Source organism: Paramisgurnus dabryanus, chromosome 6 (assembly GCF_030506205.2).
Source record: "Paramisgurnus dabryanus chromosome 6, PD_genome_1.1, whole genome shotgun sequence".
In the NCBI taxonomy this organism is placed as follows: Eukaryota; Metazoa; Chordata; class Actinopteri; order Cypriniformes; family Cobitidae; genus Paramisgurnus; species Paramisgurnus dabryanus.
Window position 1 is genome coordinate 49392003 of NC_133342.1, and position 17122 is coordinate 49409124.

Sequence of the window (17122 nt, forward strand, 5' to 3'; positions counted from 1 at the left end):
ACGAAAAAAGTTTCCATTCATTTCTGTCCTTTCATTTGCCGAATAATGAGTTATGAGTTTTAAAAATTAATTAATCCAAAATTGGCCAATTTCTGTGACATTCCGCATTGTATAGTAAATTCCATTTTTATGCTTGTATTCTGCGATTCCATCCGCGTTTTCCGCATGGCTGAAATCATAGGGCCCTAATTTTGCATGAAGCAGCCCCCCACAGCAGAATGAATGTAGCGGACACACAGTCTGCATGTATACAATTATCATTACGATATTGACATGCCTTGCGTTCAGGTGTGTCAGTTTGTTTTCACGAATTTGTTTTTGCCCAGGTAAGTGTGTTTTTGTATTTGCTCAGGTGAGTGTGTGTGTGTGTGTGTGTGTGTTTGTGCTCTGCTCTGGGGTGTCATTTAAAAAACTGTGCATACTTAGGATCCTTACTAAAAGTCAACGGACGCACAAAAGCCAAAAATGGAGTACGCAAAAAATTCAGCTTAATAAAACCACCAAGCAATGTTCCTTTTATAATTTACAGATCACCTAAAAGTGTGCGTACGTGAATCTGCCTCATATCCGCCCTGGACACGCCCATTTTAACCATTAATAGTCAATGCAAATCCCCTCCTGAATGCTGATCCTCATATTAATGAGACTGGCATCCAATTGTTAGTTCGCAAGCTAAATATGCCCAGCCAATAAACGCAAGCCATTGTCGTAATCCTCCAGCATTACAATCACACAGCATCACAGGGATCACCGCAGCATAGGGCTGGGCGGTATGACGGTATATTCCGTTACCGCGGAATAAAATGTCAGACGTAACAGATTTTTCTATTCCGTCTATTCCGCGGAATGCAAATAAGTGGCCGTGGCTAACTCTGCCTCCAGCATGTTAGACTCAGTGTGACGGAGAAACATGTAAAATAGTTCACTTATAAAAAATGAACGAGTTATTTGTGTATTTTTTATAATAAGTGCCAGTGAATCCACCGCGGGTCACGCAGCGAGACTCTTGTCTTGCTCGCTCTCTCGCTCTCGCTCGCTCTCTCTCTCTCTCTCGCTCTCTCTCTCTCTCTCTCTCTCTCTCTCTCTCTCTCTCTCTCTCTCTCTCTCTGTCTTGCGCGCGCTCTCTCTCCTCATGCAGCAGCCGGCCGGTCTCTCACGTGCAGAGGTCTCTCTAGGCAAGCGCAAGGAGCTGCGAGGCCAAATAAAGAGTTCTTCTCGCACATAATGCTAATAGTTGTAAAGTTTTCTGAACTTTAGGTAAGCTAATACAAAACTCGCGTTTATATCAGTGACACGTGCGCTGCTGTAGTTTGATGCGCCATTTGCTTATACAAACATATTTGATTGGAGAGACGAGAGATGCAAATGTTAAGGGCGTCAAGACCTTTAAACAAACTTTATGATCATCACATCATAGCATCTGTCATATTTATAATATTCAGAGCTTCCTCTCTCATATACAGGTATTCATTCTGTCTGTAGGTTTTTGCATATATTTATACCTGTTCATTTTACATATTGCATATGTTTAATGTAATGTTTGCATAAATACAAAATACAATGAAGCCATACTACACTTTCAATAGTCTATAAAATTAATAACTCAAAACAAGCTTCTGTCTAATCAAGACTTATCTGTTGTTATCTTCTGGGCATTTTCACTTTAACATTATTAACTTTAAATTGCTCATATTTTAAAACTGTGGTGAGCATTTAGTTTAAAGCATTTTTATCATCAAAAAACTATATAAACTGCAAAACATGTATACCGTGAAATATTCCGTTCCGTGAAATAAAATGACTCATTCTGTGAAATAGATTTTTGGTCATTCCGCCCACCCCTACCGCAGCATTTATATATTTTTACAGCATTTACATGCTGTAATGCCTTGCCAAAATCACAGCATAAATGAGAGGTATCACTAAAATAAAAAATACAAAAATATATTCCTGTTCTCCAGCACCACAAGGTTATCCACTGCCAGGGCTGGACTGGGACAAAAATTCGGCCCTGGCATTTTGGCCCAAACCTGCCCACACTACATACACTGCAAAAACTTATTTTCAAGAAAAAATGTTCTTAGTATTTTTGTCTTGTTTTCAGTAAAAATATCTAAAAATTCCTAAATTAAGATGCTTTTTCTTGATGAACAAAATGACCCAAGAAAATAAGTCTAGTTTTTAGACCAAAAATCTGATTAAATATTTAAAATGATTTTTGATTTAAGATCAAATTTTACAAGATGTATATGAAACTAGGTATGTCCCGATCAGGTTTTTTTGCCCTCGAGTCGGAGTCATTTGATTTTGAGTATCTGCCGATACGGAGTCCCGATCCGATACTTCTATAATACATAAAAAAAGAAAAAAAAAGAGCGAAAAAGCAGATCCAGGATGTTCCTTATGTCATGCCGCACGCATTGCTGTTTCTATGTGAAGTCAAAAGGGTCTAACTCTGTCCCAGCGCATAACTATTGATGTGTTAAAAAATAATGAGAATATAGTATATATGTTCAGTGGTTAAATTGGGACTTGTTTTGTGGGGATGCTCTGTTAGAAGGGAGGGTTCGAGGGGTAACATGTTTAATCCTGATGACAGCAAACCACTGGTGTGTTTCAATGACATTTTGGACCTCTGATAGGATTTTATAAAGTTTCAGTTTTAAAGCTGTGCCACAGGTTGACCCAAACTTTAAAACCTGAACTTTAAATTATGCAAATCTATGAGTCTGACACCCTATATGCATTTGTTGCACTTGTCATTATGCACTGTTAATCAAACTTTGAAGGAAGTTATAAGACTCAACCTCCTTGACTAATTCTAGGCATAAGATTGGATAAGAGCCAAAAAGACTCAATTAACAAGAAAAACAACATATTTATTTAGCAATAGGCTATGTCTTATAAATCAGTTAGTTAAACAATAACTATAGTTAGGTCGTAATTGATTTGCATAATCAAAATACATTATTTTATTAAACTATGCAATAAGTTGTATCCAGTTATCTAGTTAACGTTTTTTAATAAGATGAGTGACATGCCTATACATACTTTAATACTTTGTTTCTAGACTATTAAGTTTTTTCGACATGGGCACCATTCTTATTTCTCTCTCTATCTCTCATCTCTACAATGTGTAATGTGATCCTCCTGCGCGAATGCGCGTTCTTGAGGTTCTGAATGAGACACAGAGCTGCGTGCTGATGTAGATTAACTGAGCACATAGTGACAAAAACGATCGACGCGTCGTTTAAATTAACGGTAAAAACCCGGTTTTGTCGCGCATGCACGAGTGTGTGAAGCATGTGTGTGTGAATGCTGTCAAAAACACATCATTATTCGCGTCACTTCACACGCACCAGCGCAGCGCGTACACTGGCGCGGAGCAGAGCGAGACCTTCAGTATGTGTGCAGTCCTGGCCCAATTTAAACCCTGCATATGTATCCGAGTCCTGATCGGGAGGTAACGTCCGATTCCGATCGAGTCTGAAAACACGTGATCGGGGGCATGAGAATCCCTCACCTTTGGGCGAAATTCGCCGTTTTGAAGCCAAAACAGGTGACCCACGTGAATCGTGTAGATTCGATGAGAAAAGATTTTTGGGGGGTGGAGGGGGTATGCACGTGTTGTTTGTTGACGCGCCCTTCGCCGTCATCAAACATGTATCCCAGACGTTAGGTTGGTTTGAGTTCATGCTGCGCTGCAAAAACCGACCCGCAGATGACATCAAAGTACCACGAGAGTGAATCGAGAAGTCATAAGGACTCTGCTTTAGAACCGCTCTTGCGCTACTGTGATGTCATCCGCCTTTTCTGTGTACTTCGTCATATACTTCATATGCTTTATGAAGATGTGTATAGCGACTACCTTCGGGACGTAAAGTCAAATGTAAGACACAAAACGCTGTAAAACTATAACTGCAGAATTCTGAGGCGTCAATCAATTAAAACAACATATATACACAGACTGACACTGCAAAGTGACCTGAAAGATTTTTGATTGGAATGGATTGGAACGAATTATGGATACACTCCTCGCTTGTAAGTCACATTGGTCTAATGTTACTAGCCTACTGCTGTTAAATACGTAAATGTAAATATGATAAAACTGCAAAATATTGCATGAAATGCTGTTAATAAGTAGGGATGTGCATTTATGTCATTTTTTCATTTCGATTAATACATAGGTCTGAAGAACGAGTACTCCATTAACTAGGGGCGGGGCAATCAAAGGGGCGGGGCGTACACGTCATGGTGAAAATGAAAATATTTTTATTAAAAACACTCAAAAAAAACTTAATTTCGAAGAAACTATGACAGAACAATGAACACATACTAGATTTTTAATGAATTAAATGTTTATAACAGAAACCTCTTACAGGAAAAGCTGCGTGATGAAGTGAAACTGAAGGGTTAATAAACACAAACCGAAGCGCTTTCTATATGACGCACTCTACATAATATTAAGCTTTTATACAACATAAATGTACAACATGCATCTATCTGCATAAAATGCAAGACTTCAACTAAGTTTTTAACTAAGTTATCTAAAAAAAAGGAAGTTTAACTCCCTTTGTGGATGTGCATCATAAACAGCACACTTTTAAACACGTCCAGTCAAAGTACAAGCTTCATAACATTAAGCAGCTTTAAGTGTTTTGCTATCATTTTAGCGTTTAGCTGTGTTGTCCTCTTACCTCAGTCAAGATGTAATGTTAATGCTCGTATGGCTCTCTGGTATCTCTTGACATTTGATGATGTTTAAATATGAGATGATAACCCATTGAACTTTTGAAGGCGCTGTACATTTTGCACCTGACTGACTGTATTTCCGAAAATCACGGCATCCTTTTAAACCATAGTGCCTCAGTGATGTGAGTTGTGGCCGGCTTCACGGGATCGGCGGGCTGGCGCGCATTGCCCGGATCGGCGGGTTGCTGCGGTGCGGTCGTGCGGAATTATCTGTTTGTTTTTGAATCATGCATGGTAACATTACTGATGTCATATGTCGGTCTGCGTAGCTCGACACGATGTCAAACACACATCTCCTGCCCCAGTCTTTACTACCACATGCGCTTGTAACGCTAACCAGACATCCAAATGACGCCATATCCACAATAAATAAATAAACCCACATGATTATCGTTTTCGTGATCGATCATCGATGCCACGTTCGAGTACTCGAGCAATCGAGTACTCGTGCCCATTAGGGCTGGGATAAACGATTATTTTTTAAACGATTAATCTAGCGATTCTTTTTTCGATGCATCGATTAATCTAACGATTCATTTTTTATCAGTCCGATTCGACTTCGATTCGATTATCTCCCCATTAATTTACTAATAGCAATTTATACATGTTGATTTACATATCTGAATGTAAACATTTCAATATATGTTGATTGCTCTTGAAATTTCAAAATAAAAAAAGACTATACAAGTGCAAAATAATGAATTCTTAGTCAGAGGTAGCATTTCATAAAGCGTTTGCAGCTCATTCTGTGCAGTTTAGTAACAGTATAAAAATCTCAAGTTCAAATGACTTTATTTTGCATGCATTTATGAGCAAAACCTCTTCAATGTGCCTTTTGATGGTCACACAGTGTCATTTTTATAACTTGATTTGTTTAATCCACATTGTTTTCGTGCTGTTCTAGTCCATGTAATGACAGATATAAACACAATTAAACTCAAGAAGCACATACATTATTAAATCTCTTTCTCTTAAGTTGATTAAGATAGATGAGGACTCATTTACTGCTGTACAGAGAGTGAATGAAAACGCAGTCTTCTGGCAACAGTGTGTTTTTACATATTTAATTCTGTTTAAAACACACTTGGCATCACATTCATGATTTTATGGTAAAATGACACTCTTTCGCGTCAATCCACGAGCATTTAACCCAAAAACAAAGCACTTTCACTTTAAATGAGCTTGAGCAGCGCAGCAGAACCCACGCAGAAACGATTGCAGCACTGTTGCTACAGAGCCGCGAGCTCGCGCTCCTCATGCGGCAGGGTGCATGCTTGTTAACATGGGCGCTGAAAAAACATGCGCCGCTTACGCACTGCTCACACTTGCTGTGAAGCCGGCGTGGACTGGAGCCACTCGCGTTGCTACTACTCAACGGCGCTGTCTTTTTGGGTCTGACGAATCGACGCGCATATTTTGCGTCAACGTATTTTTGCGTCGACGCGTTGTCCCAGCCCTAGTGCCCATCCCTATTAATAAGAACATTCTGCTGCTAATACTGTTAATAAGAAAGTTCATCGTTTACAGTAACATTTAAGCGATTTTACACTATTTGAGCGACAAAGATGCTAAAGTGATTTGTTTTCGGTGGCATACGTGCACAAACTCAAAAGCCCCATACTGAAACGCAGTGTTTCAAAAATCACACGAACACATAATTTCTTTGGGCTTGACAGGAGATATACGCATAAATTATCTGGTAATAGCACAGTCTCTGCAAGTATTCTCATAAAAACAGTCATTTATTATAAGTGAGCAGTTGATCATATGTGTGAGTGTATAGATCAGGGCTTCTCTACCGGTGTTAAAGGGACAGTTCATCTTATAAGAAATGCTTATGTTTGAGTCATTGTTAATCAAACTAGGGATGCACCGTTTTTTTTGTATTTTTTCAACCGATTTTTCCGAAAGTGCACCTGCGTGCACAGACTACATTTTTATGATTTGCAAACATGTCTCTTGTGTAAAAGCATTTCGAAATCTGTGCGCAGGACATTAAGATTGCAAGCTGCAATGTCTGTAAAGGACAACAGTACATTCGCAGGGCTCTCAAGTCTAACGCATTCACTGTGAGATACACGCATTTCAGTCAATTAGCACACTCACACCTTGTATTTCTAAGAGACTGATAACTTTTTCTGCTATATACAATTAATGGACGAGGCGCAGGGAAGTTATCTGTGGAGTTTAGCTGTCTCGAGTTTTTCTCTCGTTCCTCTGATGTCAATCATTTGGATGCGCGGCGCGTGCACGCACAGAGTGAAAGTTAGTAGAGCGAGATCCGATAAATGCTGTAAATAACGCAGGTTTCTTAAATATAGCCAAATATGTGTTAAATTATGCTTCATTTATTAAAAAAACTCTCCAACTGCTTTGCAATCAGAAGCTTTAGCTTACCTGAAACTAACGTAGAGGCTTCATGAAATTAATGAAAGGACCAGAGATGTATTTCATTATTAATGCCATGTAGTACTGAATAGGGCTGGGTTTCGATTCAAAATTTCAAGATTCGATTCTGATTCTCAAGATCTTGAATCGATTATCATTGTTCGATTCGATCTGATCCGATCTTCGAGATTTAGATAAGTGTTTTTGAAAAAAAGCCAGAAATGGTGCCAGATAGGGGGGGGCGGAATGACCAAAAATCTATTCCATGAGTCATTTTATTTCACGGTAATGGTATATTTCATGGTATACATGTTTTCAGTTTATATTGTTTTTGGATTATAAAAATGTGCAGTTATTTGCTTCTAACTATAGCTTTTAACTGCTCACCTCAGTTTTAAAATATGGACAATTTAAAGTTAATAATGTTAAAGTGAAAATGCCCAGAGGATAACAAGTCTTGATAGACAGAATCTTGTTTTTAATTGAGTTATTAATTTTATAGACTATTGAAGCTATAGTATGCATTGTATTTTGTATTTATGCATACATTACATTACAAATAGGCAATATGTAAAATGAACAGGTATAAATATATGCACAAAACTACAGACAGGATAAATACCTGTATATGAGAGACTGAGCTCTAGATATAGATATTATAAATATGACGGGTGCTATGATGTGATGAAGTCTGTTTTAAGGTCTTGACGCTCTTTACTTTCTATTACACATTAAAATTTACGTCTCTTTCTCGTCTTTCTGATCAAAGATGTTTGTACTATAAGCAAATTAGGCATCTAACTACATCGCTCCAGCAGTGCACGTGTCATTGATATAAACGCGAGTTTTGTCTTAGCTTGCTTAAAGTTCAGAAAACTTTACAACTATTATCATTATATGTAAGAAGAACTCTTTATTTGGCGACCCGTTGCGCCTGCCTCAAGAAACCTCTGCCTGTCAGAGAGCGGCTGCATGAGCACAGAGGGAGGGAGAGAGAGAGTTTCGCTGGAGACCCGCGGTTGATTCACTGCATGGCGCTTATTATCAAAATGACACAAATAACTCGTTCATTTGTTATGAGTGGATTATTTTACATATAGATCACAGCTTTGAGCATTTCTAGAGTTTTCAAAACAACCGCTTGCTTAACGTTACTGACCGCTATGTTTGTTTTTTTTAATGTCCTTCCACCTCGTGCGCATGCGTGAATTCAATGACGCGGCAAGTTTAAGTTATTAATTATTAAATCGATCCTCTGAGTTACGGATTGATCTTTGGAAATTAACATGAAAATCGATTCAGAATCGGTGAATCGATTTTTTTCAACACAGCCCTAGTGCTGAACATGTAACCTTCTCTCTCTCTTAAACACAGTTTAAAATACACGCTGATGGCAAGTGCTACAATCCTACTATATATGACACAGATTTCATTTCAATTTTGATACACTTGTATTTTTTAATATGTAGAATAATTTATTTAATTAGGATACATTAGTTTGTCTATTATCAGACTTACCAATTGATATAATTTATATTTGTGCTGGTCAGTTATGAATAATAGGTAACATTGAACTGCTAGCAAAAACTTGATAATTTGGTGGGGCAGAGGGTTTCCCCCCCCCTAACAGATGTTATCTCACTCCAAACTTTTAAATAAAACCTGAGAGCCCTGCATTCGCCACAACAAACTTGGTCAGACATTTAAGTTCATCACTTGATAGAACACAATAAGTATCAAAAGTCTGTTGATAATGCAAATCAGGCAAGACATGCAACTCTCACTCAACCATCCATGTCATGGTCTCATTTAACTCTTTCGCCGCCATTGACGAGATATCTCATCAATTAAGAGAAAACGCTTCCCCGCCAATGACGAGATTTTCCGTCTTTCCGCAATACCGCTATTATACCGCAACTTATACAACCCGAAAGTAGCGCCTCACGTGAAAGAGAAAGAACTCAGTGTATGTTTTAAAGATCGCTCTGAATGGGATCTCTATCAAAAGTCCTTCACAAAAATTGAATTATCTCAGCTTTTTGCTCAAAATTGGGTGTTTTTGAAGAAACCTACCCATGTTTGAGAGGTGATTACAAGAGAACTAATGAAGGTAGGATGAAACAGGTTTTTTTGTTTGAAAGCAGAGGGTCTTTTCTTTCATCTGATATATTGTTTGTTTATATATTTAAAGAAGAACATTTTCTGGAAGGCATTAAACTTTTGTGAAAATCATGAAAAGCGCTGGCTGGCAACTTTTTTTTAAAACGCTGGCGGGGAAAGAGTTAACCACTTATGTTTGTATTTTAGATGGTAACAGTTATTGTTTTCAATAGCCAAACCAAGTTAAGCCTGTTAAATACAAAAAACAACCTGTTTATGTATACTTTCATTCTTTCTTGTTTGTTGCTTGATAAGAAAAACATCGGATCGGAATCGGGCAATTTGCTTGTTAAAAAAATCGGTATAAAAATCGGCCATGAAAAATCAAGATTGTCCATCCCTAAATCAAACTGCAGAAGACAAAAGGAAAATCCCATTTATAGCTTTAAAAAGATGAATTATATTTAATTTGTAGTATAACACTGTTTTCATATTAATTTGATAATGTTTCTCTACCTAATCAATACTGCCACTTTGTTCTTTTCTATTTTATTTGCTTGTAATTTCTTGATTTGTTCTTATTTTATTTTCCCACATCACTTTTTTGCTGATTTGAAAATTATTCAACCCATGACTCAAAAATCATAATGTAATTCATTTAATCATTACTATATAGTAAAATTAAGTCATTTTCAATTAGATGTAGGCCTTCAGGTCCACCCTATTCCAAGGCCAACTTAAAATTGTATGGCATTGCGACTGATGGTCAGATTATGGCCAAATTAAATTATTGCATATGTAAAATAGTAAGGGATTTGTTACAGCTTTCCACATTTATCAACCCATTTGAATTTAACATGGTTTCTGTTACCAGTCAAATGTTTACATTTGAAATTTACAATCTAAATTGTCCGTCAGAAATAAATAATTGAAATAATGGTCATAATGTATTTTTTGCTTATGGTGTTATGTTATTTTGTTTCTGCTGGGATGTTGGGTTCCTTCCTTTTTTTTTTTTGTCCTTGGCCAATCACATGCCTGAAGAATAAACAAGTTAAGTTACAGCATGTCCCCTAATGAGGCCGTAATATTTATTTTGAGGGAGTCCCCCCACCTTGCGGTTCCATCAGAGGCCACGTCGCCCATCGAACACTCTTCTCACCTTTTCAGGCTTTGGAACCTGGTAACTATACACAAATAGACCTATTAATGAAAAAAAGAACAAGAAAAAATACAACCTACCTACACAACTCCTGCTGTGCTCTTAAGTCTCGTCTCGAAATGGTTTCTAAGAGAAGACGTTACCAGCTTCCGGCTATCAATAGCAAAACTTTATGCAACTCCTGCAACGCTCCAACTAAGCAATGAGAAGCATCACCAAAGGTCGCGCACTGTCGCAGTGGTGGTAATGTGATGGGTCAAATGTCATATGTTGCGCGTGTAATGGTAATTTAGACATACAAATATTTCGCACATTTTCATTCGCGCTACTACCCACCCGCATGGAGTTGATTATCCGCCCGCATCCCCGGCTGTGAATTTTAGTAATGTCACAATCCACCCGTTTTAGACAGTTTTACGACTGAGATATAGATATATATCGACTGATATTCTTTATCTGTATATTATAGTACAGTACACATAAACTACAGTATATTATACTAGTACTGTACATAAAATACACTACATACATTAACAGAATATACTATATATAAATGCATACCTTTTTTGCAATGATCACTCACAAATGTGGTGATCAAACACTTAAAATGACATGACAAAGATATGTAATATAGGCAGGTGTGTTTAACAAGTTGACAATAAACTTTATTATCCAAAATTATTCTGATATAAGTGCACTAAACCGTAAACTTGACTTATTATAAATAACTTTAAAACACAAACAGAACAAAATATATATAACTGAAATCATTTGCAGTTTTGACGAGAATAACGTTATATTGGAATTGTATTGAAAGGGACACTTATGGAATAATTGTTTATTCTATTTATACTTTACAGTAAGTTATGTACTTCACAAATTAGTTATCAACTTACTGTTAAGAAGACAATGCTTGACTGACAACATACTGATGTAAGCTAATGTGTAATGTACTGCACAACGCTTTTGACGCGAACCCACAGTGTTCTGCCGGGACTTTAAACTTTTATAAAACTGCCTCTTTTTTTTTTGCGAGGGTTTAAAGTTACGCAAGTTTATTTAAACAGTTGCTTTGAAATGAGCATGTTCAGTAACAACACAAGCAGCTGTACTTCCACAGACTGAGCGTCCTTTCTCTGCCTCGCGTCATTTCTTATGTTTTAAACAACTCGCAAGTGGACAAAAGATATGGATTAAAAACAACAAATGTAAACTGGAATGTGTGTCTCTTGTCTAATAATAATAATAATAATAATAAATAATTGCATTTATATTGCGCTTTCTGCAGCACTCAAACGCTTTACATATGATAGGGGGAATCTACTCAACCACCACCAATGTGCAGCATCCAGCATCCAATTGACCGTGCTTTGTGGTACAAACAAGTACTTACATCTTTCAAAAGCATTTAATGTGTTCTGTAAGAAACGTTCATATCGGCTGCATATCTGCGACTTATATGCCAATACAGATATATCTGCTATAGGCTCATATTGGCTGACAAAATCGTCAAAACGATAAATCGGTCGGGCTCTAGTAAAGAGAAGAAATTCTAAGCTTACAAAGAAAAGTCAGATCACTGGCAGAGCTCATTTGACACCAATGAGGACATATTTATGAATAAAGACATTGATTTTGATTAATAAAAGACTTAAAACCCTACTTACTGCCCCTTTAAATACACATATGCATCAAAATTCCTGTCTTTGCAAGTATCTTTATAAACACGACCATTTAGGTTTTAAGAGAAAGTAAACCGCTAAAAGAGAAAACACATGTGTAACTATATTGGATCCAGACTTTGGTCTTAAAGGGATAGTTTGGCCAAAAATGATATTAAACCCATGATTTACTCACCCCCAAGCTGTCCGAGTTGCATATGTCCATCGTTTTTCAGACAAACACATTTTCGGATATTTTAGAAAATGTTTTAGATCTTTCAGTTGATTAAATGTAACGTTACGGGGTCCACCCATAGTCTACGACCTTCAAGTCCAAAAAAAGTGCGTCCATCCTTCACAAATTCAATCAAAACAGATCCAGGATGATAAACAAAGGTCTTCTGAGGGTAATCCGCGCGGTGGTGTTGTAGAAATATCCATATTTAAAACATTAACAGAAATAAATGCCTTCCGCCATCTTAGTCGCGTACGCATTCAGGATGAGAGCTTACGCAGCCTACGGAGGCTACTCTGCTGCTGCTCTGTGCCCCCGCCCTCCGAATTTGTCATACGTCACTAAGAAAAGTGTGTACACTATGCTAATACTCTCTCCTGAATACAGAGGAGTCTAAGATGGCGGCGCTACCGGAAGGTATTTATTTTCGTTAATAAAGTTTTAAATATGGATATTTCTACAACAACACCGCGCGAATTACCCTCAGAAGACCTTTGTTTATCATCCTGGAGCCGTTTGGATTTAATTTGTGAAGGATGGACGCACTTTTTTTGGACTTGAAGGTCGTGGACTTTGGATGGACCCCGTAACATTACATTTAATCAACTGAAAGATCTAAACCATTTTATAAAATATCCAAAAATGTGTTTGTCTGAAAAACGATGGACATATGCAACTCGGCCAGCTTGGGGGTGAGTAAATCATGGGTTAAATATCATTTTTGGCCGAACTATCCCGAAAGTTACCGAATTTTGTTCCTGTCTGTCACTCATGTTTATTTGAAATTTCTCACTGCACTTAACTCTTTCGCCGCCATTGACGAGATATCTCATCAATTAAGAGAAAATGCTTCCCTGCCAATGACGAGATTTTCTGTCTTTCTGCAATACCGCTATTATACCGCAACTTATACAACCCGAAAGTAGCGCCTCACGTGAAAGAGAAAGAACTCAGTGTATGTTTTAAAGATCGCTCTGAATGGGATCTCTATCAAAAGTCCTTCACAAAAATGGAATTATCTCAGCTTTTTGCTCAAAATGTGGTGTTTTTGCAGAAACCTACCCATATTCAAAAGCTGATTACAAAAGAACCACTGAAGGTAGGATGAAACGTGTTTTTTTTGTTTGAAAGCAGAGGGTCTGTTCTTTCATTTGGTATATTGTATGTTTATATATTTAAAGAAAAACATTTTCTGGAAGGCATTAAACTTTGGTGAAAATCATGAAAAGCGCTGGCTGGCAACTTTTTAAAAAAACGCTGGCGGTGGAAGAGTTAAATCACTTTTCTAACTTTAAATATACAGTAAGATATATCATATACATTATTATTATTTATTATCATTCTTTCATCACTAACTGTTTATCTTCAGTGAGTTTGGTTTGTTTTTATTTTATTTTTTATGCCTTCATAAGTATTTGGTGAAAATTATGAAAATTTTATGGCATAAAATTTTTTTAAAACATAAAAACCTTATTAAAAGATAAACTGTACTGTGATACATATTGTTAACATGATATAAAATTAATCCTATAGTGAAATAAAATTTTAGTCACATCGCCCACCCCTAGGTGAGTGTATTTTTTGTTTGTTTGTTTGTTCTGTCCTCAGGTGAGTGTTTGTTTGTATTTGCTCAGGTGTGTGTGTGTTTGTGCTCAGGTGAGTGCGTGTTTGTTTTTGCTGTGCTTAGGTAAGTGTGTGTTTGTGCTGTGCTCAGGTGAGTGTGTGTGTGTTTGTATTTGCTCTGGTGTGTGGGTTTGTGCTGTGCGCAGGTGAATGTGTGTTTGTGCCGTGCTAAGTCGAGTGTGTGTTTCTATTTGTTCAGGGGAGTGTGTTTGTGCTGTGCTCAGGTGAGAGTGTGTTTGTTTTTGCTGTGCTTGGGTAAGTGCGCTTTTGTGCTGTGCTCAGGTGTGTGTTTTTGTGCTGTGCTCAGGTGAGTGTGTGTTTGTATTTGCTCAGGTGAGTGTGTGTTTGTGCTGTGCTCAGGTAGGGGTGTGTGTGTGTGTGTGTGTGTGTGTGTGTGTGTGTGTGTGTGTGTGTGTTTGTGCTGTGCTCAGGTGAGTGTGTGTGTTTGTATTTGCTCTGGTGTGTGTGTTTGTGCTGTGCTCAGGTGAGTGAGTGTGTGTGTGTGTGTTTGTATTTGCTCTGGTGTGTGGGTTTGTGCTGTGCGCAGGTGAATGTGTGTTTGTGCTGTGCTAAGTCGAGTGTGTGTTTATATTTGTTCAGGGGAGTGTGTTTGTGCTGTGCTCAGGTGAGAGTGTGTTTGTTTTTGCTGTGCTTAGGTCAGTGTGTGTTTGTGCTGTGCTCAGGTGAGTGTGTGTGTGTTTGTATTTGCTCTGGTGTGTGGGTTTGTGCTGTGCGCAGGTGAATGTGTGTTTGTGCCGTGCTAAGTCGAGTGTGCGTTTCTATTTGTTCAGGGGAGTGTGTTTGTGCTGTGCTCAGGTGAGAGTGTGTTTGTTTTTGCTGTGCTTGGGTAAGTGCGCTTTTGTGCTGTGCTCAGGTGTGTGTTTTTGTGCTGTGCTCAGGTGAGTGTGTGTTTGTATTTGCTCAGGTGAGTGTGTGTTTGTGCTGTGCTCAGGTAGGGGTGTGTGTGTGTGTGTGTGTGTGTGTGTGTGTGTGTGTTTGTGCTGTGCTCAGGTGAGTGTGTGTGTTTGTATTTGCTCTGGTGTGTGTGTTTGTGCTGTGCTCAGGTGAGTGAGTGTGTGTGTGTGTGTTTGTATTTGCTCTGGTGTGTGGGTTTGTGCTGTGCGCAGGTGAATGTGTGTTTGTGCTGTGCTAAGTCGAGTGTGTGTTTATATTTGTTCAGGGGAGTGTGTTTGTGCTGTGCTCAGGTGAGAGTGTGTTTGTTTTTGCTGTGCTTGGGTAAGTGAGTGTTTTTGCTGTGCTCAGGTGTGTGTGTTGTGCTGTGCTTAGGTAAGTGTGTGTTTGTGCTGTGCTCAGGTGTGTGTGTGTGTGTGTGTGTGTGTGTGTGTGTGTGTGTGTGTTTGTGCTGTGCTCAGGTGAGTGTATGTGTTTGTATTTGCTCTGGTGTGTGGGTTTGTGCTGTGCACAGGTGAATGTGTGTTTGTGCTGTGCTAAGTCGAGTGTGTGTGTATATATTTGTTCAGGGGTGTGTGTTTGTGCTGTGCTCAGGTGAGAGTGTGCTTGTTTTTGCTGTGCTTGGGTAAGTGCGTGTTTGTGCTGTGCTCAGGTGTGTGTGTGTGTGTTTGCTATGTGCTGAGGTGAGTGTGTATTTGCTGTACTCGGGTAAGTGCGGTTAGTATTTTCTCAGTTTGTTTGTTTGTTTGTTTTGCTCTTAGGTGTGGATGAGATCCGGCAGGTTCGCACTGGTGTTGTGACGCATCTGTGTGTGGATTATGGTCTGATAGATCATGCTGTGTACTTCACATCAGGAGTTGTGTTAGGAGGAGTTGTGCTGTGTGTGGGAGACCCAGTCCAGGCTCTGGCCGTGCGGGAAGGAGCTCACGGTGGATGGAGAGCACTCAGGGTAAGAATTAAATACTTAACACTAAAAATAAATTGTAACTTATTAAATAAATATAAATAAATAAATAAATAGATTTTAAGAAATATGTTTTATATAATATATTAAACGTTTATAAAACTAAGCTTTTTATAAGCCTTTGCTCGTGCTTGCAGGCGCACATCCGCTGCTTAACATACAGTGCTGTAAGCGTCGTCGAGTAATGAATAGGTTGTTTGCATTTTGTGTGGAAAAGAAGATCGGATTAATATTAGTTTAGCCAAGACTCATTTAAATGGTCAAATGTAAATGGAACAGTTTAGCTAAGTCTATAGCTATCTGATCAGGCCCTATAATGACTGTTTAAAAAAAGTAATTGTTAAATAATGTGAAATAAATATAGTGAAAGGACATTCTGAATGTAAGTTATGTAATGGTGAGGAAATTGGCAAAATAATTAGGAAAATGAAAAATAAATATTCGGTTGTTCGGTATTCAGGCTTCGGCTTAGTTGTTACATTTTATTCGGCTTCGGTGAAGAATTTTCATTTCGGTGCATCCGGAGTAATATTAATAATAATCATTAAATGACAGAGGAAGTCTAAAACCTTTACTGTTTTCAGGTGGAGCGACAGAAGGATGTGTGGGAGAGTGGAAACTTGGAGTCAGTCGGAGAGGCTGGAAAACTCAGGCCTTTGATTGGAACAGTGACCTCGTGTGATCAAGATGGAGGATTTATAAACCAGACAACGTTTTTCCCACGATCAGCTCTGTGTGAAGGTCTGATTAGCAGTATAATCTACTAAATACACAAAAAGCCTCTTTAATAGGTTACAAGCTGTTATTTTATTTTTCTTGCTGACTTTCTAAAGGGGTGAAGTAATGAGGTATCAAATTTTACTTATAGATGCCTGATGTTCCATAAAAAATATATTATGACTAGAGATCGACCGATACTCATTTTTTTTTTTTTTTTATGCACGATGAAAGATCTATGCTTATGTGCACGATAACTGATATGCTGAACCGATTTTTATTTACTGTTATATACTGTTTTTGACATAATTACTACAACACGACTGAACTGAACAAACCCTTATAATAATAATCATCATCACAATCACTCTCTCTTTGCATAAAAAGTCATAAATAGAGGGGTCTGAAAGAGTGAAGAATAATATTAATTTAATGAATAATGTAGAAACTATATTCCCAATACATGGACCATTCCAAACACCCCTATCATTTCGTCAGAAATGGACTGATCCAAAGTTCGCGCTGGGGTTACCAGATAACGGAGCGGGAGAGACAACAGTATAGCGGAGTTGGCAGCATATTGTATGTAGTTAATAGAGTAAAACAGA

General features: G+C 38.1%; 1 protein-coding gene across 1 annotated transcript in view; it reads left to right on the forward strand.

Moving 5' to 3' along the window:
- mov10l1 (Mov10 like RNA helicase 1) overlaps positions 1 to 17122 on the forward strand; it is a 308056-nt gene that overhangs the window by 39460 nt on the left and 251474 nt on the right. Inside the window, exons 2-3 of the mRNA XM_065272934.2 lie at positions 15595 to 15782; positions 16382 to 16538. Of these exons, the coding sequence (XP_065129006.1) occupies positions 15595 to 15782; positions 16382 to 16538 (345 nt within the window). The remainder of the gene's footprint in view (positions 1 to 15594; positions 15783 to 16381; positions 16539 to 17122) is intronic.